The 23801-nt window shown below is 48.1% G+C and overlaps 8 protein-coding genes across 8 annotated transcripts; 1 reads left to right on the top strand and 7 right to left on the bottom strand.

Moving 5' to 3' along the window:
• Positions 1-1352: 1352 nt before the first annotated feature.
• On the bottom strand, positions 1353-1670 carry N7525_010104 (uncharacterized protein; the record flags this gene model as incomplete). Its single annotated transcript, XM_061214969.1, has 1 exon — positions 1353-1670. The coding sequence occupies one exon, from the start codon at positions 1668-1670 to the stop codon at positions 1353-1355; it is 318 nt and encodes a 105-aa protein (XP_061067481.1).
• Positions 1671-3970: 2300 nt separating this feature from the next.
• Positions 3971-4231, bottom strand: N7525_010105 (uncharacterized protein; the record flags this gene model as incomplete). The annotated part of the gene is made up of 1 exon (XM_061214970.1): positions 3971-4231. One exon carries the CDS (start codon positions 4229-4231, stop codon positions 3971-3973), a length of 261 nt encoding a protein of 86 aa, XP_061067482.1.
• Positions 4232-6346: 2115 nt separating this feature from the next.
• Positions 6347-7054, top strand: N7525_010106 (uncharacterized protein; the record flags this gene model as incomplete). The annotated part of the gene is made up of 2 exons (XM_002560375.2): positions 6347-6380; positions 6636-7054. 2 exons carry the CDS (start codon positions 6347-6349, stop codon positions 7052-7054), a joined length of 453 nt encoding a protein of 150 aa, XP_002560421.2.
• A 4112-nt stretch (positions 7055-11166) lies between these two features.
• Positions 11167-12642, bottom strand: N7525_010107 (putative C6 transcription factor; the record flags this gene model as incomplete). Its single annotated transcript, XM_002560376.2, has 2 exons — positions 11167-11484; positions 11539-12642. The coding sequence occupies 2 exons, from the start codon at positions 12640-12642 to the stop codon at positions 11167-11169; spliced, it is 1422 nt and encodes a 473-aa protein (XP_002560422.2).
• Positions 12643-13395: 753 nt separating this feature from the next.
• N7525_010108 (sugar porter family MFS transporter) lies at positions 13396-14990 on the bottom strand (the record flags this gene model as incomplete). The annotated part of the gene is made up of 3 exons (XM_002560377.1): positions 13396-14339; positions 14430-14879; positions 14942-14990. 3 exons carry the CDS (start codon positions 14988-14990, stop codon positions 13396-13398), a joined length of 1443 nt encoding a protein of 480 aa, XP_002560423.1.
• A 462-nt stretch (positions 14991-15452) lies between these two features.
• N7525_010109 (metallophosphatase domain-containing protein) lies at positions 15453-16349 on the bottom strand (the record flags this gene model as incomplete). The annotated part of the gene is made up of 1 exon (XM_002560378.2): positions 15453-16349. The coding sequence occupies one exon, from the start codon at positions 16347-16349 to the stop codon at positions 15453-15455; it is 897 nt and encodes a 298-aa protein (XP_002560424.2).
• A 452-nt stretch (positions 16350-16801) lies between these two features.
• On the bottom strand, positions 16802-19555 carry N7525_010110 (uncharacterized protein; the record flags this gene model as incomplete). Its single annotated transcript, XM_002560379.2, has 1 exon — positions 16802-19555. One exon carries the CDS (start codon positions 19553-19555, stop codon positions 16802-16804), a length of 2754 nt encoding a protein of 917 aa, XP_002560425.2.
• Positions 19556-20504: 949 nt separating this feature from the next.
• On the bottom strand, positions 20505-23270 carry N7525_010111 (glycoside hydrolase family 78 protein; the record flags this gene model as incomplete). The annotated part of the gene is made up of 1 exon (XM_002560380.2): positions 20505-23270. One exon carries the CDS (start codon positions 23268-23270, stop codon positions 20505-20507), a length of 2766 nt encoding a protein of 921 aa, XP_002560426.2.
• Between the last annotated feature and the right edge of the window lie 531 nt (positions 23271-23801).

Genomic DNA, 23801 nt, shown 5'->3' on the forward strand with positions numbered 1-23801 from the left:
TATCTGCACATTCCACGTTGTAAGTGCCCAAGTCGCTAGCTGGGTGAGATGGCCAGCTGTACCCCGATTGGCGTCACCAAGTAGAATTGTCATGCGATGGTGGTCTGAACCACGCGGTCCCGATTGGATTCTGTGTTTCGCAGTCGTAGATACAATCTGGCACCAGTACTAGCGGACCACGCGTCTAGGCATATCGACGGATGACTTGCGGGTGAAGATCGCACCCAATGTGAGGCTGGTTGCTTCCGGCTGTGAGTCGGATGCGGCTATGCTGGTCGGGGTATCTTTATCAGATTCGTGGGAGGATGTAGAAGGTTCCTGGGTTACTGCGAGGCCCAATCAAGTGCCATGTCGTATTCCTCACACTTTTCCTTAAACTAAGGGGGGGCGGAGTTTATCTCACTTCGTCGTCCTGTAAGTCGGATCTACCTAGACTCTGTTAGTATTTATTTCATGATAGAGCTTGCGGATCGCTAGATGGCTTATACCTTAGAGATTAGTTGAGGCTGGGAGGGAAATTGGAAACGAGAGAGTGAGTAAGAGAAGAAAAAGAAGAGAGAAACCTTAGGGGCTATTTAGGATCGGTAGGCCAAGGTCTATCCTCACCTACGAGCAGGAATAACGTATACAAGAAGGCAAAACAGAGGATACGATCAAAGAAAGGTGAACATCGATGCAGGTGCTAAGTGTCATGATGTCGTCGTCGTTGGCGAAAGTGAGTGACGGCCTTACTGTAAGGCTCCTCCTTCATTTGGTTCCATTGGTCTGACGGAATAAGGTCGGGTCGCTTGGCGAACTTCGAGCGTACTGAACCCAGCGCGCCAATCAACGAGCCCGCGCCCAAATAGAACGCTCAATTTCCATATCGAAGTGCTCGAGCCTTTCCAATTCCAGGGCTTCCCCGCATAATATCAGGAGGCATTGCTGTAGCGCAAAAAACATATGATGCGCCTGGACGTTTTTGGGGGTGGGCGGTGGGCATAATGTGCTGAGCCACGTTGGTAATCTCATTGAGCTCCATGAAGATCTCTGCTCGATCGTGGTCACGTCGGTCCCTCCGTATTCTGAGGCGAGTCAGGAAATCAATCTCCCAACCGCCAATGCTAGATCGTGTTCTCCGTGGTGATATAGTCTAATCCATTCCATGCGTAAGATGCCCATACGGTGATATAGTGCCCACAGCATACCGTGAGCGGTGACGTGCTGTAGGTGAGCCGTGACTACGGTGTAGGATACGATGTGAGAGATGCCAACTCCGAGTATATTGTATCAATTGTATCACAGATAATTCGTGTCGTTGATTGAAGTCTAGCTAGTATCACTAGAGACTTGAAGGTTCCCACAAGGACCAATTAACGAGCCCGCGCGAAGATAGAGCGCTCAAGTTCCATATCATATTCCTCGAGCCAGTCTAATTCCAGGAATTCCGCGCGTAAGATCATAAGGCGTTGCTGTAGGGCAAATAAGGTATGGTGCGCCTGGAGGTTTTGGGGGTGGGCGGTGGCCATGATGTGCTGGGCCATGTTCGTAATATCACTAACTTCAATGAACATTTGAGCTCGATCGTGCTCACGGTGGTCCCTCCGTATTCTGAGGCGAGTCAAGAAGTCTATTTCCCAACCGCCAATGGTGGGAATGGGCTGGTTATGTGCCAACTTTGTTAGCTTCATATTCAAGCATAGGTAAGAATGTATATTGATAAAAAAGGGGTTATCTCACTTTTGGACGTTTTGTAGCTGGGATCTACTAGTCTCTGTTAGCTTTTGTTTCATGGTAGAGCTCGCTAATGGTTAGATAGATCATACCTTAGAAGTGAAATTGGTAGAAAAGATTAAAATAAGAGAGCGAGAAGGAAAAGGAGAAGAAGAGCGAATCCCTAGAGATTATTTGGATCGGTAGGCCAAAGCCTATCGTCGCCTAAGACCAGGAATAACGTATGAGAGAAGGCGAAACAGAGGGTACGATCAAAGAAATGTGAACTCGGAGGATTCCGTATCCCAAATTGTTGCTTCATTTATGCGAAGGTAAATGAGACAATTAACGACAGCGTGCCTAGATATCCCGCTCCAGTAACAGGTCGTTTCCCTCCTCATGTTCGAGGCCAATCCAGGATTTGTTCTCGGGCGTGTTCCCGTTGCTCCCTCTGGACTCGGGGACGAGTGAGGAGGTCTAGCTCCCACTCGCCGATAGTGGAGATGTTGCGGGTGCTCGCCACTTCCCTTTTGTTAGCTTGGTTTTGAAGCGTAGGTAAGCGAGAACCGAGTGTATCTCACTTTAGTTTAGCGTGTCTAGTTAGTCTCTGTTAGCTTTTGCTTCATGGTAGATCTCGTTAATCGTTGGATGGATCATACTTTGAGGGAGTGAAATAGGGAGTAAAATAGGTTGTGAATAGGTTGTGAATAGGTTGTGAATAGGTTGTGGATAGGTTGTAAATAGGTTGTGGAATGTTGTGAGATTGGTTGTGAGAGGAGGAGGAGAAACAGAAGAGAGATCCCTAGAGACCATTTTATATCGGTAGGCCAAGGCATATTGTGAGCAGCAACGTGCTGTAGGTGAGCCATGGCTATGGTATAGGATACGATCAAAGAAATGTGAACTCGGAGGATTTCGTATTCAAATTGTTGTTTCATTAGGAAAGTAGACAATTAGCGACAGAAAGTAGATGATTAGCGACAGCGCGCCCAGATGCCTTGCTCCAGTAACCGGTCATTTTCTTCATCATGATCGAGTCCAATCCGATAAAAATGATACTAGTGATGAAAACACTAGCAATGAGAAGAGCAAAGAGATACAAAACTGATGTAGGATCTTGATGCAGATGGATGATAGAGTTGTTAAGAAGAAAACTCTGTAAGGTTGACAGAGAGCGAAAACTCTGGCGAGGCAGTAAACAAAGGAAGGTGCTACTACCCAGATGAGATGATAAAAACCGGCAGAAATCTCTGTAAGAGACACCGCCCCCCCTCACAGATGGATTTTTGAAGCTTTTCACGCTGCCGAAAAAGGCAATTCTCCCGCTCTACAGAGATGGGGACTCGATAGAGATGACAAGGAGACATGTTGTAAGCTTCAAATTTTTGATGTAGGAGGGGTATAAAACTACCTTCTGTGTAATGAATTACACGCTTGTGCAGTGAGATACACGCTGCGCCTTTTGAAGACGCGCAGGCCGAGGATATTGATCAATTGTTAGATTGGACCAATAGCGAGTCCCCGGGCTCATAACCTGATAAGATCTACTGCATGACAGAGATTATTACATAGCTCTTCGTACAATATCATCATATTGTCCAGCCTTTCATGATCTCTGTCATGCAGTAGATCTTATCACAATCCACTCCATTCTCAAGATTTCCGCTCGGCCATGTAGCTCCCAGAGCATATTCTGAGCAGCCACGTCCTGTGGGTGGGCTGTGGCTATAATTGCCTGGGTCATGCCGACTAGGAGGCGGAATTCGGACAGTATTTGTCCTCGGGCCTGTTCCCGTTCCTCCCGCTGGACTCGGAGACGAGTGAGGAGGTCTAACTCCCACTCGCCGACAGTGGGAATATTGCGGTTGTTCGCCACTTCTCTTTTGTTAGCTTAGTTTTTAAGCGTCAGTAAGAGAGAAAGCAGTGTGTCTCACTTTGATTTGGCGTGTCTAACTAGTCACTGTTAGCTTTTGCTTCATGGTAGATCTCGCTAATCGTTGGATGGATCATACTTTGAAGTAGTGAGAGAGGTTGTAAGATGGGTTGTGAGATTGGAAATGAGAGAAGGAGGAGAAGAGAAGAGAAATTCGCAGAGATCATTTTATATCGGTAGGCCAAGGTATATTGTGAGCGGCAACGTGCTGTAGGTGTGCCGTGTCTATATAGGATACGATGAGAGAGATGTCAACTTCGAGTATTTTGTATCATAGATAATTCGTGTCTTTTTCTGAAGTGTACCTAGCCCACTAGGAGAATTCAGAGTTCCCGTAAGGACCAATCAACGAGCCCGCGCCCAAATGGGCCGCTCAAGCTCCATGTCATATTCCTCCACCCAGTCTAGTTCAAGGAATTCCCGGCGCAAGATTAGCAGGCGTTGCTGTAGCGCAAATAGCATATTCTGCGCCTGGACGTTTTGGGGGTGGGCGGTGGCCATAATCCCCTGGGCCATGTTGATAATTTCATTGGCCTCAGCAAAAATGTCTGCACGATCGTGATCCCGTTGGTCTCTCCGGATTCGCAGACGAGTCAAGAAGTCCATCTCCCACTCGCCAATGGTGGGAATACGGTTGTTGTTTGACACTTCCACTTTGTTAGCTTCATGTTTAAGTATGGGTGAGAGTGCACGTTTATAAAACAGGGGTTCTCTCACTTTTTGTCGGCGTGTGGGTTAGATCCTAGATACTAGTCTCTGTCAGCTTTTGTTCTACGGAAAGCTCGCTAATCATTGCATGGGTCATACCTTTGAAGTGAAAATTTGAAAGAAAATTTTAAAATGAGAGTGTGAGAAGGAGAAGGAAGAGAAGAGAAGGTTCTCAGAGATCACTTTAAATAGTAATTGCTACGAGTGAAAGCGCGATTTCCGCGAGCCAGGCGCGGCCGCCACATTGAGGAAAGAGCACCGGAAAGGCTATCTCAACAAAAACTGAGAATGAATTATTTCAGGGGAGATTCAACAATCACTAACTATATAGGCCACTGACAGATCTAGAAGGAACATTCCGACATAGAATAGAAGTATTGCTTGCACCTGCACGGAACCCAAAGGAGCCACACGATATTGGCACTTATAGAATGTTTTGAACCCGTGCCTTTTGGTGATGATCTGGTCTAGCTTAGTTTCTCATCGTGTGTAAGAAAATCCCTATGCAGATCTGGTGTTCCTTGTCCTCCAGAGCACTATTTACACTGATATGATGTGAGTATACTAGGCCGATGTTAACTTGAGCGGCACCCGTGGTAGGGAAGGTTTTCTCAGGGATATACCGACCAGTGCATGATCATGAGAAGGGACACACTACCTAGGTAGGTACAATGAGTGCAAGCATTGTCAGTTGGTCATCGCTACTCGTCGGCTGGCTTCAAAGGTTTGTGACCATATTGATACGTGGTGGACAAGAGTTAGAGCCACATCTGGTTGAGTTTCACATCGGTCTTACTTTTAGCTGAGATTACCCTTTCCTGTCTGTCATACTCAACATAAATTACTGTACGGAATATTTTTATACATTATACTAGTACGCCCAGGTGCCTATAGAGTGAAACCTACTCTCCGGTCGTTGAGGAATGTATGAACAAGATTTTCTTTACGTTGGTCGCAGCATAATGGAGCCTGGTTCATTTGACTTCTTCCTATCTCAATGCTTCTCGCGGAGATGCAGACGCTATATATATGAGCCTACTAGCTGCGAGTACACAGACGTGGAAGGAGACGAATGCCGGTGGGTATGCATACTGAATCAAGCCCCATTTGGACTACGAGGTTCTGCCTATCTATGGAATGAAGAAATGAACTGTGAGCTTTGTCAGATCGGATTCCATCCTCTTGAGGACGACCTATGCGCGTTTACCCTATAAGCTTTGCATACGTCAAGGCGCCGGAACGACCCGTGGATACGGGTACTCCTACTACCCGAGTGTGTGGGTGAGACTCATTCACCCTTAGCTCCCCCTTCTTGAGCTTACAGTGCCCCTTCCTTATGGGAACGTGAAAATGCGCTTTCCCTTGTAGCACTTACTATTTTAAACGATAACTGGAGATTGTCTCTTCTTTTTCTTCTTTCTTTTCCAACTCTTTCCTTTGCAATTCCTGTACTAAAGCCTTTTAAGGTACTCGTACCCAACGATGAGCGAGATCCATAATACAGTGGAAGCTAACGAAGACTAGTTATCCTCCCAAGTCATACCAAAGCCCAATCAACCATCGACGGACATTCGAAGACCAGTAAGCTTCACCCCTTCCCCTTGGTGCTTTATTTAAATGTGCTTTGACTATGAGGCTACCGAAAGGAAGCAGCTAATCGGACATGTCAACTCTACGGAAGGAGCAACTGTAGCTGCTCTCGCACCTCCGTGATAGAACATGAAGATATGTGTGTCTATGAGAAATTGTAAGGTATGAAAGTAAAGCAGAACCTGAATTGTCGGGTCATTATCGCTACCTACATATGTACCCAATATGCACATTTGGGCAATTCCCAGTTGATTTACCGACTAGGTTGATAAGGAAGGTATTATAATAGTCACATCTGATCAATTCCACTTCGCTCTTACTCCTGGTTAAGATTATCCTTCACTAGATCTCTATCAAATATAAAGTGCGGATTAGTCTATACATGGCGCACTACTATATCTATATAGCTTTGAATTCGTCAATATGCTGGCAACGATATTGGATTTTCGCTACGCAAGTATGGGTTAGGTTCACCACCGTTAGCACCTCCTTCTTGAGCTGACAGTGGCTCACTCTTTGTGAAAAGTGAAAACGGTCCTTCCCACGTAGCAATTACTATTCAAACTTATCTCTCTTACATCCCTGCTCTTTTTCTTCCGTCTCTTCCCACTCTCTCATTTGCAACCCATCCAGCATAACCAGCAAGGTCCGATCCATTTCACGAAGGCTAGACCACAAGAAAACAAAAGCTAATAAAGATTCCGTTATACAGATAGTGTTGCATTCAATTACGAACCCTTACTATCGAAACCTCCAACAACAGAAGTGAGTCGACCACCTGCCTTCAATGCTGCATTTGCAACTATTTGCAACTGTAAGACTAATAAGAATGAAGTGGCGGAACACGCTATCCCGACCTTACGCGAGGACCAGTTGGAGCTGCTCTCGCAGCACCGAGGGCTTAGAGAGGCACGAGCCCGCGTTCGCGCGAAGCTACTGAGAGAACCCAACTACATTATGGACATTGTCCTAATGATAATCGAAAACTCGTACTACGACAACTTCCCTCTTCACAACTTGCTATGGGTCTTGGAGACACGGATGCAAGTGCTGATCGAGCAAGTGATGGCCTTGCAGTCCGGCGACGAGGAAGAGAGCAGGATTGCCTGTGAGATTTGGGGCGCTTGTTAGAGATTCATTCACTTCTAGCATCCTTGTGTCACCAGCGAGACCATCACCATAAGTTTGAAACTGATTGCCGAATTCATTGGTTCTTCAAGCAGTAGAGAAGCTAGATGGGAATCTATCCCGGTAATGTCGAGAGCTCGACTGGTATAACATAAACATGCGGATACCAATGAACAGATCAATATTATCCAAATGCAAGGAGAAGATAATATTGTATATTCATGACGCATGTCCACCGGCTAACTACATTGGGGGAGGGGGATTAGTTGTGTGATCTGTCACATCTGTCAATACCGTCCCCGTCCCGTCGTTCACTCTGCGTCGAAGTATCCAGATATATGAAAAATAAAGGAAGCAAAGAACACCGGCATGAAGGGATAAGTCACGCACGTCCGCATCTAGGGGGGACGACACAATGAGCGGGGTACAGGTTGTGATATGTGTGCTGATAGTTCGACGCACGTGGTCTTGGTAATATAATAACCAATAAAAGAGCCAAAACATTGTGGTGGTGTAGACAGGCGAAACGCACCATATCATAGCATGCTAGGGCACGGCAGTGAGGACCCGGGCGGGACTGGCAACAACTTTGTAAGACATCGAAGCGGCGGGAAAGACTTCAGGGTAGAGATGGTTTTGTTGTGAGCTACCATGCTTGCGAATTGGCCCTACATATAATACATTAGCTGGGGTGACGGCTCGGTGGACTTGTGCTGAATGTCACCCGTGTCCGTATCGCATGGGTTGAAGTTGTTGCGGCAGGGTATGCAGCCGGTGGGTCTTTTGGCTGGCTCCACGGGGCATGTGTTAGTGGTGTTGCGTGTATCACATTACAGTCAAGCCTCTTGAAGTGGGGAGGAAGCAGTGTGATGGATGTTATTCGTGGGACACGGTTGTGTTTTGTATGCCTCAGTTCATCCCTTGTTTTGTTGTGTCGTAACCCAATACTTGGAATCGATTGCAATGCTTCGGACCGGGGTGACGTCCCTCCAGGTTGTGTTAAGCACTGCCATGCACTTCTGATACTATCTTCGTTTAATTCGTTTCTTTCGCTCATGTACCATGGGATCATCATCCATCTGTCCGTTGGGTCGTCAACGAATTATGAAATTTACCAGCCAATGTATTGGACTTGGTCACCGTAGATAGTCAGGGCACTGTCCAGTGTGCTCTCGGAATGAGAGTTTCGACGCAAGGTAGATGCCAAAGCTGGGTAGCTGCAATTATGGCTGTCTCTGGGAATTTATCTGGGTCCTATAGACTCTCCCGTCAGAACGATTCTTGTTAGAATTGTGCTTGTTTGTGACTAACCAGTCTGGGGACCGATTCGGTCTAACAGCGGATGGCAATACTTTTGCAATGTGGCCCTAGGTTCCATATGATGCCATGTGTCATTAGCAGATCTTTGCGCCATGTGCTTCCACCACTTGTCCGCATTATTGGGGGCGACCTTTTCAGTTAGCAGAGGATTCAAAACTGGTGTTCTGGGATCCCTTCGCCGATAGACCCATCACGACCCTCACCAACCCACAGACCGACCATCTCGTGAGATGAGATTTTGCAGCCCCCCATTCCTTGCTGGTGGATGCTGGTGTAATTCCACGAGATGGAATTCTTGCGAGAATTCTAAGATGTTTACCAGTAATCCGTGTGAGTTCGTTTAGGCTCGAGACCTGTACAGCGTCAGCTTTTAGTCTGTCACGTCTATAGGAACGGAATTCCAAGACGGAATGGCCTCATCTCACTGTTGTTGTCTCGTTAAATATGTTGTAGAGGCAGGAATGTTTTGCCTGCAAGTCAAACAGCCTTTGTTAGCTGCTCTTGTGTCATTTATGCTCGGATGAGATTCCAATCTTAGGATTCTAGGTGAGGAAGGCCAAAGTGTCAACAAGGACGACAGAAGGAGACAGAGCAACGTCCATTGCCGAGGAAGCTAAGGAGAATTGCTTGCGCGAAATACGCTCCCTCAAGGAAAGGGGCAATACCACGTAGCATTGTTAGGATCTCGATATTTCCAAACCCGAGGAAGGACCCATATATCGTAGCAGGAAGATACATAGTAAGCTAACATTGGTAGGTAGGAAAGTGTTATCAGATAGACGGCTTAGCAAGGATAATCTGAAATGGAAGTAAGAGCATTGAAGCTCAACGGTATCTATATGAGGCTGTGGACCCTACAGGAAAATGCAATCGTATACTCGAAACACCTTTTATTTCACTTAGAACTTCTTTAAACTAATTTTCTCCTCCAATTCGTGGAGAAACTGGTCGGTGAGTGGAAAGCCTAGGTAAGCAGGGATATTATCTTAGGCTGCACGTATCACGCTTGCTGCAAATTGGGAGACACAAAATCGAGTTCGATTTTGGAGTCCGGTGCCCAGGTGAGTAGCTCAAGCTAGCCATCAGTGGCAGTCGAAATCAGTGTGATGTCCGCCACTTCTCACTCGTCAGTTGGGGAAATGGAGTATGGGAGGTGAATCTCACTCCCATTGTTGCTTTCGGTAGTGCCATAATGTTAGGAGATCGAGATTTGGGAATTGAATTGACGTCGTGATCTAAGCAGACTTTGTTAGCTTATACCTTGTCGTAGACCGAGCTTATATATGAGTGGACCACCAGGGCATACAATAGATAACTTGGTATGATGATCGGAAATGAGCAAGGTGGAAGGAACACAGTCTAAATAGTAATTGCTACAAGAGAAAGCACGTCTTCGCGAGGAAGACGCGACTATCATCCCGTAACTATAACTACAATGTTAGCCTCTCGATACTGTCAAGACCATGGAGACATACCAGGACTTCGATTTGTTCCTCCCATTCTTATAGGCCATTCTTATAGGCGTGTCGTGAGTGGGTGCGCGAGAATTGTGACCTGTGCAGAGCACGTTATGCCTGCCGTCTCATGAAGAACGGGGCGGTCAGTCCTGTCTAGTGAATCTGCTGATTCACAACCGTGAGTACCTACCTGGGTAGCTCTAGCTGCTCATTATCTGGGGCTGCAATGAGCCTATTGTCCCCCACTTTTCGGTTATGACATTTGTGTCTCACTGCTATTCCGGGGTAGAGGTTGATAAATTCTGTGTTCAAGTCCACCTGGAAAGTAACCAGCGTTTGTTAGCTTCCGTTTTATCTAGCTTTAGGTCATCGTTGAATGGATCATGCCTTGTATGCTTTGAAGAAGTTGAAAATGCAATAGGTGGGGAGAAAAAGAAGGAAGATGCGAGAAAGGATCAACAGAGAGGTTAAATAGTACTTTCTACAAGAGAAAGCACATTTTCACGAGGAAGGCGCGATCCTCGTGTAGTACCAACAATAAGGACATTCGATACTGTCAACCACTTGTATATAGTAGGGGACATACATATATATGAACTTGTAAGTGATATATAGAAGAGACATCAGATGGAGACCTGGTGAAGGATAATCTCCATCAGCGAGAGGCAGACAAAGTTTATATATGGAGCAAGTTAACGACCTGCTAACAAAGATTCAAACATGCAATGAAAGCATCCATTAAGTGTCGTCACAAAGAAACTAGTCTCGTCTCACAGGAAACGTAAGGAACACTAATTCTCCTGGATTCTACCAATACAACAAATTTTAATGGTTACTGTACTCTCGCTCCGGCATTTCTCGCCAGAAAACAACACCATAGTTACCTAAAGCATCCACCCGCTGACCCTGAGTGAAACTTCGGGGAACGTGATGTAAGCCTTCTTGGGCTCTAAGGAGACCGAATGTCTTTCAACGACTCCTAGGATTGTGGACAGATGTTTGACATGGAATTCGAAGCTGTCGGATGCGGCGACGTGGTCATCAAGTTATGCACAAAAGTGGGCAAATTTAGTAGCAAATCCATATGTCGTTGCACGTATGGGACGCTATTACAAAAGCCCATAATTGTGACATGAAACATTTCTTGCCCTCGGTGAAAAACTACGCGTGTGCGGCCGCGATAATCGCGTTTGACACGCTATTGGTAAAGAAATTTTGCTGCGTCCAACACAGAGATATACGGCTTGCCCTGAGTCAGGGAGTATGATATCATCCATTGTTTACTGTCCAATTATGGAACGGGGATAGGTCTGGTTTTAGGTTGCTTTCCGCATAATTTCATTCAAGCAGCCAGTCAAGTGCATGGTTGACAAGAGCCTCGCTGGTCACTTGTTGGTCATATAACAAATGGGATAAATCATCGATGCTACAGCCAGTCTTGGCATTATTGTCATGATCAGGCACATGACGTTCTGCACATATACTGCGCGCGGTGGTACTCTGCAGAGCCGGATCAATGGTATTTGCCGCGGAATCCTGGCGCTCGGAGGGGTAGGAAGTGTGCTCGGTCACAAAGCGGGCCATCCAATTGTCCAGCACGAACGGGTCTGAGACAGAATCCTGACAGCAATTCTGGAATTTCCGCAGACGTGCCACCTACCGACGCGGTCAGGCGTGTTTGTATGGAAAGTTTCGAGATAGAGGACTTACAGAGTGCTCAACCACGGGCCAGTATGATTTGATGCCCATCAAGTACTTGAAGTTTAAGAGTAGCCATTGTCGTGCCATGGAAAGTGCTCCAGTGTTACCACTGAAGAGCAGAGTATGAAGATGAACACATGAGCTGATCACAGCGATATGCCCGTAGATGAAACAGTTCAAATCACAATTTTCGGTGTCTGTGCTATGCCGTAAGATGTCGGATATTATATCTGCGCTTCGTTTGCACTGCCAGGCATTTTTTGTAAGCTTCATATTGTCATGATTCCTGCGCGCATCGAGGAAGGGGAAAAAGAGAATTTGGCGAAAATGGTGGTAACCAATATGCATTGCCAGGAAAGTCCGACCAAGCCGTTGGTTGACAGAGGATGTGATGTTCTCTGTGGTGTACCTTAGATTCGGGGGCAGACTTTTTTCCCATTCATCAAGACGGCCTTCCAGTACCACTGCCTCCTGGCAATAATCATGGAAAGAAATCGAACCTTGGCTCATCCGTCGCAGGAGGACGCTAGTCTGGTTAAAAATGCCAAGTGACCTTGCCATATAAGCCCACATGTTGTACGGAGATTGAGGTGAACTATATGTTCCTTGGACCAGGTATGGATCGAGACTCTGGAAAGCAATATCATCGAACTTGAGAAGATCGACATCCAGACCATGATTCAATGATATTGGTTCGACTGATATATCTATTGCCGACCAGTCACTGGCAATGTTCACAGAGAGCCATGTGCGACGATGTTCCTCTTGGGAGAGGAGGCTTCCATCCTTGGGTATCTCCCAAAGAGACAAGGTTTCTGCGTGTAACCTAGCCAGGCCAGTGTAGATGTGCTTTGCTTTCCCATCCCCTTCCCCGCCATAGTAGTAGCCAATCAGGATAAGGCCCTGCATTGACTCCAGACTTGGAGTAATAATAGACTGTTGGAAGAGACGCACAGCTTCGGATATGTAAATGCTTCCCCGCGACCCACGGGCGATACCATGGAAAACAGGGTCGTCCGAAAACCGAGCAGCGAGTGCACACATGGCATAAATATGAATCATGGATGCTGTGCCCTCTTTAAATTGGTGCATGAAGCTTGCTTCGTGAATCATGGTATGAATGACATTGTGTATGAAGCGAAAGTATAGTAGAACCAAATCATGGAAGACCTCCCGACTCGTTTGCATTGTCGTCCCGTGGAGACCGGTCGATGGGCTGGAGACAGAGTAAGGATCATCAAGCCCACATTGAATGGAGAGAGACCGGCATAGTTCGCAACCATGCCCATCACCTACTGGACTGCACCGTTTTTTGCGTATGCTGAAACTTTATATTTAACGTCACGTCAATCATAAATAAGCCAGAACCTACCGGCAGTTGACACAAGCTCCAGCTCTTGCCCTCTTTGGATGGCCTCGATCCATGATGTCAGAGACAAAAGAGAGTCCACGTATACATCAGCGACGAACTCAGCTCTCACGGGGTGGAAGCTAGGCGGTCAGGACCAACAAAGGGGCAGTTTCAAATGCCGCACCAGTCTGCTGACTAAGGTCCTGATCCACCTTTAGGGCTGATCCATGGATGGACCATTTGGGAACCCAAAGAAACCGACCAACGACACAAACGGCCAATATCTACAAATAAAATGATGGACTACACTGAAAAACTACACATTACAAATTAAGGACAATCTATATCGTTGAAAGACAGCATTATTACTAGCACGCAGTTATGAAAGTGAACCAACAGGTTGTGGATATATATCTTGAGTTAGGGATGCTTTGTTCAAGAATCATCCGTGGGTTTAAGTTCCCACCCAGACGATATGCTAAGGCATTATGCCATATAATAAACAATTCTGTGCATCACTTGCTCGTATCCTCCACCATGACCACATCACTTGTCTTTTTCTCATCCTCAACAGCTAGGGGAGCCTCATCACCAAACAAGGAATCCATTTGCTCCAGTGTCTTGCCTTGTGTCTCGGGGAAGAAGAAAATGTATGACAACATAGCAATCAGGTTGAAGACAAAGAAGACATAGAAGTAACGGAAGCCAATTCCGGACAAGGCACTCGGCGAGATCTGGGCGAGGACAAGGTTGATAGTCCAGTTAGTGAAGGTGGTGATCGAATTACCCTGGTTACGGATATCGACAGGGAAGATCTCGGCAGGATAGACCCAAGAAATGATGCCAACGAAGGTGTAAAAGAACGAGAACACAAAGTTCATAGCCACCATAGCCCGGAGTTGATTCTGATTTCCCTCATCCCAGTGCTGGGACATGGCAGCATTGCAGACTAGTGCACCAGCCATCCCCACAGCAGAGAAGATGAGAGGCTTGATACGTCCCACGCGATCCAATGCCCATAGGCCTCCAGTGCAGTAGACAATGGAAAGGGCACCAGAGATTCCGATGATCATCAGAGACATTTGTGTGTCAAATCCTAGCGTTGCGTATATACGAGTGCCGTAGTAGTTGATGACGTTGATTCCGGACAAAACACCGAAGGCTTGCACGCCACAGCCGAGGATGAGTCGGCGCCGCCAAGAGGGCTTGCGTAGGATTGTGGTCAAGGAGGCCTTCGTCTGCATACGCTCAGCCTGAATGGTGTCGCGGATTTCTTGGAACTCTAGCTCGATGTACTGCGCTGTCTCTGGTGTACCGTCACCATGTAGGTTTTGCAGTGAAGCAAGGGCTTCCTCGTGGCGATCTTTTTCCATCAACCAACGCGGAGACTCGTTCAAGAACAAAATTCCGCTGACTAGGGCCAAGCCGGGAACGCACTGGAAAGCAAGAGGAAAGCGCCCTAGGAAAAAGAAAATCAGTATCAAGCCAACCAAAGATGTCACTTAAAACCGAGTAACACTCGATCCCAAGGGTAGAATAATCCACTCACACTGGAAGGAAGTCGCATTGAAAGAACATCCGTACCCCAGCCACTGGGCGACAAGATAGCCCCAACTTAACATCCACTGCAGAAGACCGGACATCATACCGCGCGAGGAAGCCTCGGCAATCTCACCGGCATACATGGGGATAACAGAAGTAAGCATGCCGACCGCAACACCGGCAATAAAGCGGCCAACGATGAGCATCACCAGATTGATCGCACCAGCCTGCAACGCACACCCAAAGCACGATACAGCGGCGCCAGTAAATACAGACCACTTTCTGCCCAGACGGTCACCGGTGAAGATATTGATGATTGCGCCTAGGATACCACCGCCTTGAAATGCAGAGACAATACCACCGGTTACGGTGTCGTTGGGATCAGAGAAGTATTTAATGAATTCGGTTTGGCCGATAGTAGATGTGATAATACCGCTGTCATAACCGAAAAGGAAACCTGTTAGAGTGTGTTAGTATGTGGTACCTGTCTGTGGAACCATGCTGATGTGGAATGCTTACCTCCAGTGGCCAGGAACACAGCCGTCAACAACGTCTTGAATTTAGCCATCTTGTCTGAGGTGATGAGCAATCTGACTTTGAAATGTTCAGGGAAGTATGGCAGATTTCAGACAGAATATGGGGATATACCCCGTGGGGATACCCGGGGAATATTATATAGACATCAAAGACGATCGGGTTGGCGAAACAATAACGGAGCTAGTCTACAAGAGAACTAGTTAACTATCGTTCCTTGGCGTCCTTTAGTGTCCAGGAGTCAGGAGTCGGGGTAGGGCATGCGTGGCGAGTACGGGTTTTCCGGTTTCGCCATACGGCAAAGGTAAAATTAAGCAGAAAAGCACGGACCTTCGGTCTGATCTTGCCCGAGGAATCGCATCACGCTAACTGAATTAGGTCATGACCAATTTGTAAAAAATCGGTAACGTTAGCTGCCGGTGAGTTTGGAATCTGGGTGTTAGGCCTTTGGTGGGGAAGAAGTATAGAGGTATGGTTGGTCAGCGAGATTGTAAAATTAGATAAAAACTTTGATAGACTGTCTTCGTTCATTATCCCGTAACCCTCCAACGATGGCAGGATTTACAAGCAAACATTTAGCTTCCACAGCTCGGCGTAGGACTTCCTTAGCAAACTCCCAAGCTGTAAACAGCAAATTTTTCAGGCCCCCTCCAGCAGCGACAGTGCCCTCATAAGCCTCCTGGAGCCTGTTGAACAGCATCAACTCAGTTCCTGAGCCCTCATGTATATGGCCGAATACATGTAGCCTCGGCCGAATTCTCCATAAGGACTGTAGCAAATAAGGACAGCCATACTTCAGTAAGTCAAGATGAGCAAGTGGTGGACCATGAGTAATTAGCACATCAATTCCATCTGGTATTGAGCCAGCCCATACATCTTGATTTCGGGGATATTGAAAGGCCCAGTTGCCATGGCGGCAAGAGTAGGGACTTCCGTAGACCCTCAGTTGACGACCATTTGGGCAATAAATTGTTACTTCCTCGTTTTCGAGGTAGATTATATCCCCCCAGTCGATTTGAGTTCGCTCGGAGGCTGTTTGATGGGACACATCATCCCGCGCTGAATCAAGTAGTAGGTCATGATTGCCAGCAATCACAATTTTGGTGGGATGAGGCAGGCTGCGTAACCAGGTGATCGAATCTTGAAGTTCCTGAAAAGATCCAGATTGTGTGAGATCACCAGCATGGATGAGTATGTCTCCATCATGGACGTCGGGTCGGGTGTTGTGGGTATCAGAGATACAGACAACCGCGATAGGTTTTGCGAGTGGCGTAGCTGGAATAGGCTCGTACCAACCATAAAGCATTTTTGCGAGGAAGACACAAGGCCGAGCGCGGAATTCTTGCCATGGTCCTGGTCGCTGTCGGTGAAGAAGCTCGTGAAGAGTGGACATGATTGGGGGTCCAGACCCAGGGTCCAGGGATTTATCGGTAGTAACAAGCGAGCACGTGGAATACTGGGCCGTCAAAATTAATCGTGTCAAGATCTTGCCTCAATCGTGCCAGAGTTGATGTCGGCCTTACTGTTACGCTGAGAGCTTAGGGGAAGGTAAGATGACGTCTTATTCGTTATAGTTAGGTGAGCGCTCGGTTTCCAGCTGTAGAAAAAGTGATTACATAATTTCTAGTCAGGGTGCTGACGGCCCCGGGGGGACTAGAAATTATGTAAGAATTTTTTCTAGTCCCCGTCAGCTGGAACCCCCTAGGTACCTTAGGTGCACGGCCGCCCCGGCCGCAGCGGGTTAGGAGCAATTGGCAACGCATAAGAAAATGGTAAAGAAAAGAACATTCAGTAACGAATATAGCTCCATTTATCTCTAAAAGTAAAATATTATAATTCTATGACCTATAGCTGAACGAATACAGTGTACGACCCATGGCTAAGCTCCAATTCTCTCCCGTGAACAGACTTGATTGCTTCCTTTGCAGAGCCAATTTCAGCCTGCCTCATATCGGCCGGAAGTTTGACGATAGCAGTAGTCCCGAACGGCACCTGAAGGTCCAGTTTCACCGAAGTCTTGTCGGTACGCATGAACTCGATCAAAATCAACCCATAGGGGGAATCGACAGATCCCTTAACATGGTCGAACTCGGACTCGTAAGGAGGATTAATCTCGAAGGTCCGGTACGCCTCCGAAACAGGCTTCAGCCCAAGGACAGCAGCATAGAACCACTCATAGATTGTGCCCAGCATGTCATGACACTTGCTACGGCATTCATCCTGCCAGAACTCCAGAAGCGTAGTCTCTCCACGGCGTAGGAAACGCATGTATGATGGATGCTCCTCTTGCCTCACCATCTGCAAAACAAGGTCCGGCCGCTTCGCATCAGCGAGCGTGTTGAAGAGGAAGCGTAGTCCGATTTCACCAGCGCGGATCTTGCCATCGGCTACGTCGTCCAGGAAAGCTGCCATGACGTCGCTGTGGAACTTGGTGGGTACGAGACCAAATTGCAAAGCCATCGCTTGCGCGATTGCGTCGCAGTCCCTTTCTGGGTAGTTATCGAGAGATGTATAGTAAGCATAGGGGCGCGACTGGTCATCAGTCACCAAGAGGTGCTGATTGTAGACGTCGTAGATCCGAGCAGACCACTGTTTAAATTTCTCCGCTTCTTGGAGCTTGCCCAGCTCGTGCGCCATCATCTCAACGCATTGCAGGCAGCGGTAATACACCGCTGTCTCGATGTTTGCTTGGTTGTTGCCGAAGGCGATACCTCGCCCCCAGTCGCCGAGACCGTGCTCGATCAATCCACCCTTGCGCTCTTTGGTCTTCATGTATTCCATATATCGAACCGCAGCGGGGTACACCTTGGGGATGACGTGTGTGGAACCGTAGTATTGCCGCAGGATATCCGGAAGCAGACACAGTGCGCAGCCCCAGGTGATGGTGTCATGGAGAGGACCACACATATAGCGTATTTCCGGTGCCATTGTTGGCACAAGACCACTGGGCTCCTGGCTGTCCAGAATGTCATCGAGAATCTTGGTGTACAAGCTCTCCATGTCGCGAATGTATTGTGTAGCTGGAGCCAGTAGATGGGTAACTTCGAGCCAACCAAACTTCTCGATCTGTGGGCAATCCGTGTGGTAGCTGAAGAGGTTGCTGCTGAACGACCAATACAGGGCACTCAGCAAGGAGTTGACATCGGCTTTGTCGGTTGTCATATGTCCAAGCTTCCTAGCCGCGGACGAAATATGACGACCAACAGCAGAATGTATGACAGGCAATCCGCTACCTGCATCCAAAGATACACCCTCGACTTGAATGTATCTGGCACTTGTGAAGCTAAAGTCTGGTTCCCATATCTCCGGCTGACCCGTACCGGACAGGATGATTCTCGAAAAGACACCCGTCTCGAACTCCTTGAACAAGGGATCAGGCATCAAAACAGTGCCATCTTCTCTGACTGTCTCAGAGTATCGAACAATAATCTCCGAGCCCGCCGCGCCTTCGACGGCGATTTTCACCATGGTCGATGCATTCTGCCCCAAGTCATAACAGACAACACCCTTCCTGGGACTGTGGACTTTCCTTGGCTGGAAGGTTTCATGCAATACAACCGGTGGCTGGGTCTGGTAATAAATATGGCCTCTAGGGCCAGTAAGAGGCTTGGCTGGCGCCCATTCGGTATCGTCAAAACTAGCGGAGTCCCAGCCTGAAGGATAACGACGTCGATCATGGTTCTCGGAGGCATAGATGTTTGCCAGTGTGGTAGCGCTCTTGCTCACTTTCCAGGAGCCATCAGAAATGAGAACAGTGTGCTCGCCATTCCCATAGAAAAGATGCAGTTCACCGAAGAAGCAAAGCTCATTCCCGTACCGGACGTATGTATTATCCTCGTACATGGGCCAGAAGAAGCGATCATCGCCACCTTTGTCTCCAGCGTAGAAGCCATTGCCCAAATGAACACCCAGGGCGTTGTGTCCAGAATCAAGATGGCCCGTCACATCGTACGAGGTAAACTGGACGCGGCGGTGGTAATTGGTCCAGCCTGGATCAAGCCGATGGTCAGAAGCCGGCTGGCCATTGACCGACATATTGAAGTGACCGAGTCCCGACGCGAACAGGATAGCCCGAACAGGCTTTTGGGCCAACTCAAAGGCCTTCCTGAGGTAAATGGGCTTGTCCCCTCCGTCGCCGATCCAAACCGCTTTCCAGCGATTTGCCTCGTCCTCGAACCAAGACTTGAAAATCAGACTGCTGTGAGGCATATATGTCTGGTTCATACTGTATGGTGTTAGAAGATGAGACCGCGGATACGCCGTGAAGAAGTGGTTCGCCGCGGTATGGTGGGCATTGTTGGTTTGGTCCCACACTGTGATTCTCCAGAAATGGCTGGTAGTAGACTGGAAGCCAGTGGAAGGCTTGCAGAGGATGTTTCTTTGTTCATTGCTCTCAACGCGTCCGGAATCCCAGACCAGTTTGGAAATATCCGGTCTGTCTGATTCGAGTTCTGCGGCATCGGTTGTCACTACAATGCGATAGAAAACTTGAGTCGCATTTTTGTCTTCGCTCTCAATTGCCCAGTAGAAGCGGATCTCATCAGTGTCAATTCCGAGCACTTCATGGAAACCATGAATGCCACAGCGAGAAATTTGCATGGCGGTTTTTGGCTTCGGGGTGTGGAGGCCAGTGAACACGATTTCGAAGTCAATATGAAAATCTCAAAACCATCAGGCGCCTACATGTCTCAAGATGCGACGACTGGCCGAAGCCATCGGATATCCCGTTAGCAAGGATGATGCAATACTCGGTGTGGTTTATACCGAGAAACCCCGCAAATAATTCCCACACATAATTCTCAACGGTCCCATGGGGGCTGGAGGGTGATGAGAAATGGTCCGAGCCAAGTGGAGTCAGGTTGGCGGCGATGCACCAATCAGGACCTGAAGACACCGCCGGTGTGGGGTAACCTTATAGCTAAATTAGGTCCAGACGCTAGTGCGCGCTAGGGAAGTATCGGCGTTCGGTGTGTTCTCGGGACGAAAACTCGGCACTCACATGCTCTTGGGGAGGGTATCGGAGCATATTAGAGACTAACTAAACAGTTTCACCCCTTGTCACCCTCCTAGCCGAAAGTGAATGGTATATGACGGCACTGTGGTTTTAGAAATAACATGAGGCTAGTATGTACGGAGAGTTGGTAACTTAAATATTGTTCCCGTCCACCAATCACAATTAGTCTTCAAGAAAGTCAAAAACCGATAACTATGTTGTATTCAAACAATCCAAATAGACCACAAACTCAGTTTTCCAGCCCCAGCAAGTGTATTCTGCCATTCACGCGCTGAATTCAGCGTACAGCCTCTCGGCGCGATTCAATCTGCGGACCTCCCACATTGACCGAGTTACCAAATCCGCGTTTGTGGGGTTTGTGGGCCTACTGACTCACATACGGAGTATAGAATAGCCGGTCTCCGGTTAGGGATGGGTAACCGGGGAACCAAGTCATGATAGTACATTGTGTAAACTAATCCTGAATATTGTTGTCGTTTTATCTAGGTTGAAGTCTTGAAATCGGAAGTGCCCCCATACGACGTATATATTTACTCAAGCAATGCTCTCAGGCTCAGGACTCCGCATAATGGGAATGATCGGGTTTGGAGGCCACCCATACCTATAGCTACTTGCGTCCCATTGACATGAGAAGTGATAACGCCCGGATCCAATCCATGTCCCGTCCCGACTTATATCAAGTTCACGGCGTGTCTGCCTGTGCTGCTCACTTGGTAATATAACCAATGCAGAGGAGTTCGGAGGCACCAAGAGTTCCAACCTGAATTGATTATCCTCGGGGTAAATCCTCCATCGGCATTCCAATCGTCCATAGGGCGTTTCATAGGCAACTTCAGCAGAGTCAATTGTACCACCCGGTATTGGCTCAACTCGGATTTCCTTCCACCCTGGTGAAACTGGTGTTACCCCTCCAACACTAGAGTGTAGCCAGTTGATGATCGAGCCAAGCGCGTAGTGATTGAAGCTAGTCATCTCCCCTGGATTGATGGACCCATCCGGAAGCATGCTATCCCATCGTTCCCACATGGTGGTTGCTCCCATGGTGATAGGATACATCCATGACGGGCAGCCCTTTTCTAGCAACATGCGGTAGGCAACTTGGTGATGACCCGATTTTGTAAGCGCGTGGGTGATAAGCGGAGTGCCGGCGAAACCAGTGGCGACTCGGAATTTGGCTAATCTGACCAAATGAACCAAGCGGGCAGCAGCGGTCGCAGCTTCTGTGGAGGTGGAATGTAGATCGAACATAATAGCAAGACTGAGAGCCGTCTGGGTATCTCCTACTACCAAGCCTGACTGCGCAATATACTTGGCTTGGAATGTAGACTTGAGTTGGCAGGCGTCTGATTGGAACCGAGTGGCATCTGCTGTCTCCCCAAGAGCGCTGCTGATTTGGGCCATTGTACTAGTCACATGTACAAGATAGGCATCTGCCACCAGCGTTCCGTTAGTGCGAGCATCACCTGGCTCAATTGGGGGAGCGGTGGGATCCAGCCAATCCCCCAACTGCCAAAGCTCAGGATCCCACAGACCATCCGGGCCCCTTCGAATGCCACGATCGATCCATGCCAGCATACTCGGATATTGTCGACGAAGGATACCAATGTCCCCATAGGAACAGTAAAGATCCCAGGGTGTCAAGACGACCACGTCATCCCAAATGGCTTGTGGAAGGTGAGGCCACAACTTCTCACTAATGACATTCGGGACAACAAATGGAGGGACGCAGCCGTCACCATCTAGGAGCTGCTCTGCCGCCACATCTTTGAGCCAATCTCCTAACATCCCAGCAGTGTCGTAAAGGAAGTTGGCCGACTGACAGAAGATCTGAATATCACCTGTCCATCCAAGGCGCTCGTCCCGCTGGGGGCAATCAGTCGGAATAGAGAGAAAATTGCCACGCATACTCCACCAGGCGTTCTCGTGGAGCTGATTTACCATGGGATGGGAACATGTGAACCAACCAGTGCGAGCCATATCCGTGTGCAATACAAGCGCGGTCATGTTGGTCATCAAGGGGGGATCTTGATCGGTCCAGCCATCGACCTGAACATATCGAAAACCATGAAAGGTATATTGCGGTGACCAGTCGTTCAGCTCAATCCCGGCAGAGATAATTTTATCTGTACATTTTGCATGTCGCAACGGCCGAGTTCCAATTTCTCCATGTTCCAGGACCTCTGCGTGGGTCAACGTAACCTCGCTACCCAACGGTTTGTTCATGGAGCTGATGCGCACTCGACCGACCAGATTTTGACCGAAATCAATTACCGTCTTTCCCGATGGTGTTTTCAGGATCTTTATTGGCTTTCGTTCTTCGGTAACGCGAACCGGTGGCGCATCTGGAGCAACCAGGGTGGCAGTCGTGAAGGGCAACTCCTGAGCCGGAATCCAGGAGGCCGCTTGATTCGTTTCTGCAGCGGGGGAGTTCCAACTGAGGTCTTCCTCGCGCGCATCATAGACTTCGCCGTCATAGATTTCACTCTTTATGACAGCACTTGGGCAACAGGCCCACGTCGAGTCGGTTACCACAGATATATCGGGGACATTATTCTGCGGTCGTACCTCCAGCTGGGCAAGCACGGCAAGACGATCTCCATAAAGCTGTCTGCGCCCTCCAAGAAATCCAAGGCGCGTTGCATACCATCCTTCACCGACCTCTACTGCAATGACATTGGGGCCATTCAAGTTCAGGAGCGGCGCAACATCATACACTTGGTAATTTAAGCGATGCTGGTAACTGGTCCAACCGGGAGCCATGCATTGATCTCCGACTTTCTGGCCATTGATGAAGGCTCGATATACGCCTAGGCTGGTGATGTATAGGCGCGCTCGGTCGATTGCCCCATTGCCAAGGCAAAATGATTTTCGAAATCTCAATGGGCGTAGGGGGCTGTCTTGTGGTTGACGTATCGCGCTGGCGATGGGAACGGCAATCCAATCATCGCGGGCGAGCAAACCGCACTCAACAGTAGTCCACGGTGACCAGCTTGTCGGCCCACTCTGGGCCTGTCCGTCGGATGTCCCGTATGATCGAACCCGTACCCGGGCACTCTCGCGTGATTTCAGCGGTTCGCTTGGCCACGGGACGAGAACGGAGGCATTTCCTATCACTTGGTGGGTCTCGATCGATCTTGAGGGTCGAGATGTCTGGATTTCGTATGCAGTTTGCTTCCATCCTTTCACGTTATCGTCGGACGTGGTCGAAAATCGCCAGGATAACCGTGGGGAGGGGACTCCAATGCCGAAGCCAGATGAATGTTGCTCGACAGACGGAGGTGTGATTGTTGGGTGGGTCATTGTGGTATAAGAGACAACCAATACTCCTTGGCGGTAGGTAGGGTCCCCATTCCGAGTTTTATAATCCTCCTCAACCTATGGTGGAATTCCCCATCAGCTAGGCCGGAACATGATGGAACGAGGACCCGAAAGGTGCTGTATCCGATTCGACTTGATGATATTGATTTGTTCGGTTGTGAGCCCCACCTGCGGCGTTTTCAGAATTTTATTGGTGGGTTGCCGTCATCCACCCGCGTCTGCAGATCCCAGGCCTCACCCAGACTCTCCGAGTTATCTGATGTTCCCCTTCCTCGGATATTTAGTTCTATATAGCTATCTATTAGTATATTATCCTAAGTATAAATATAAATAGAAAATAGGACTTCCCTTATTATCTTAACCTTGCAATTAATGGAACATGATGACAGCAATGGAAAACTTAAAGGGAAATTTATTCAGCGTTAGTTCAGGGCAGAGAAGTATCTACGGTTAAATTTCTATTAATAGAAGATGAAAATGGACAGTTCCTTAATTTTATAAAATTTTACAACC

Source organism: Penicillium rubens, assembly GCF_028828025.1.
Source record: "Penicillium rubens strain IBT 27055 chromosome Unknown utg000004l_segment0_segment0, whole genome shotgun sequence".
Lineage (NCBI taxonomy): Eukaryota > Fungi > Ascomycota > Eurotiomycetes > Eurotiales > Aspergillaceae > Penicillium > Penicillium rubens.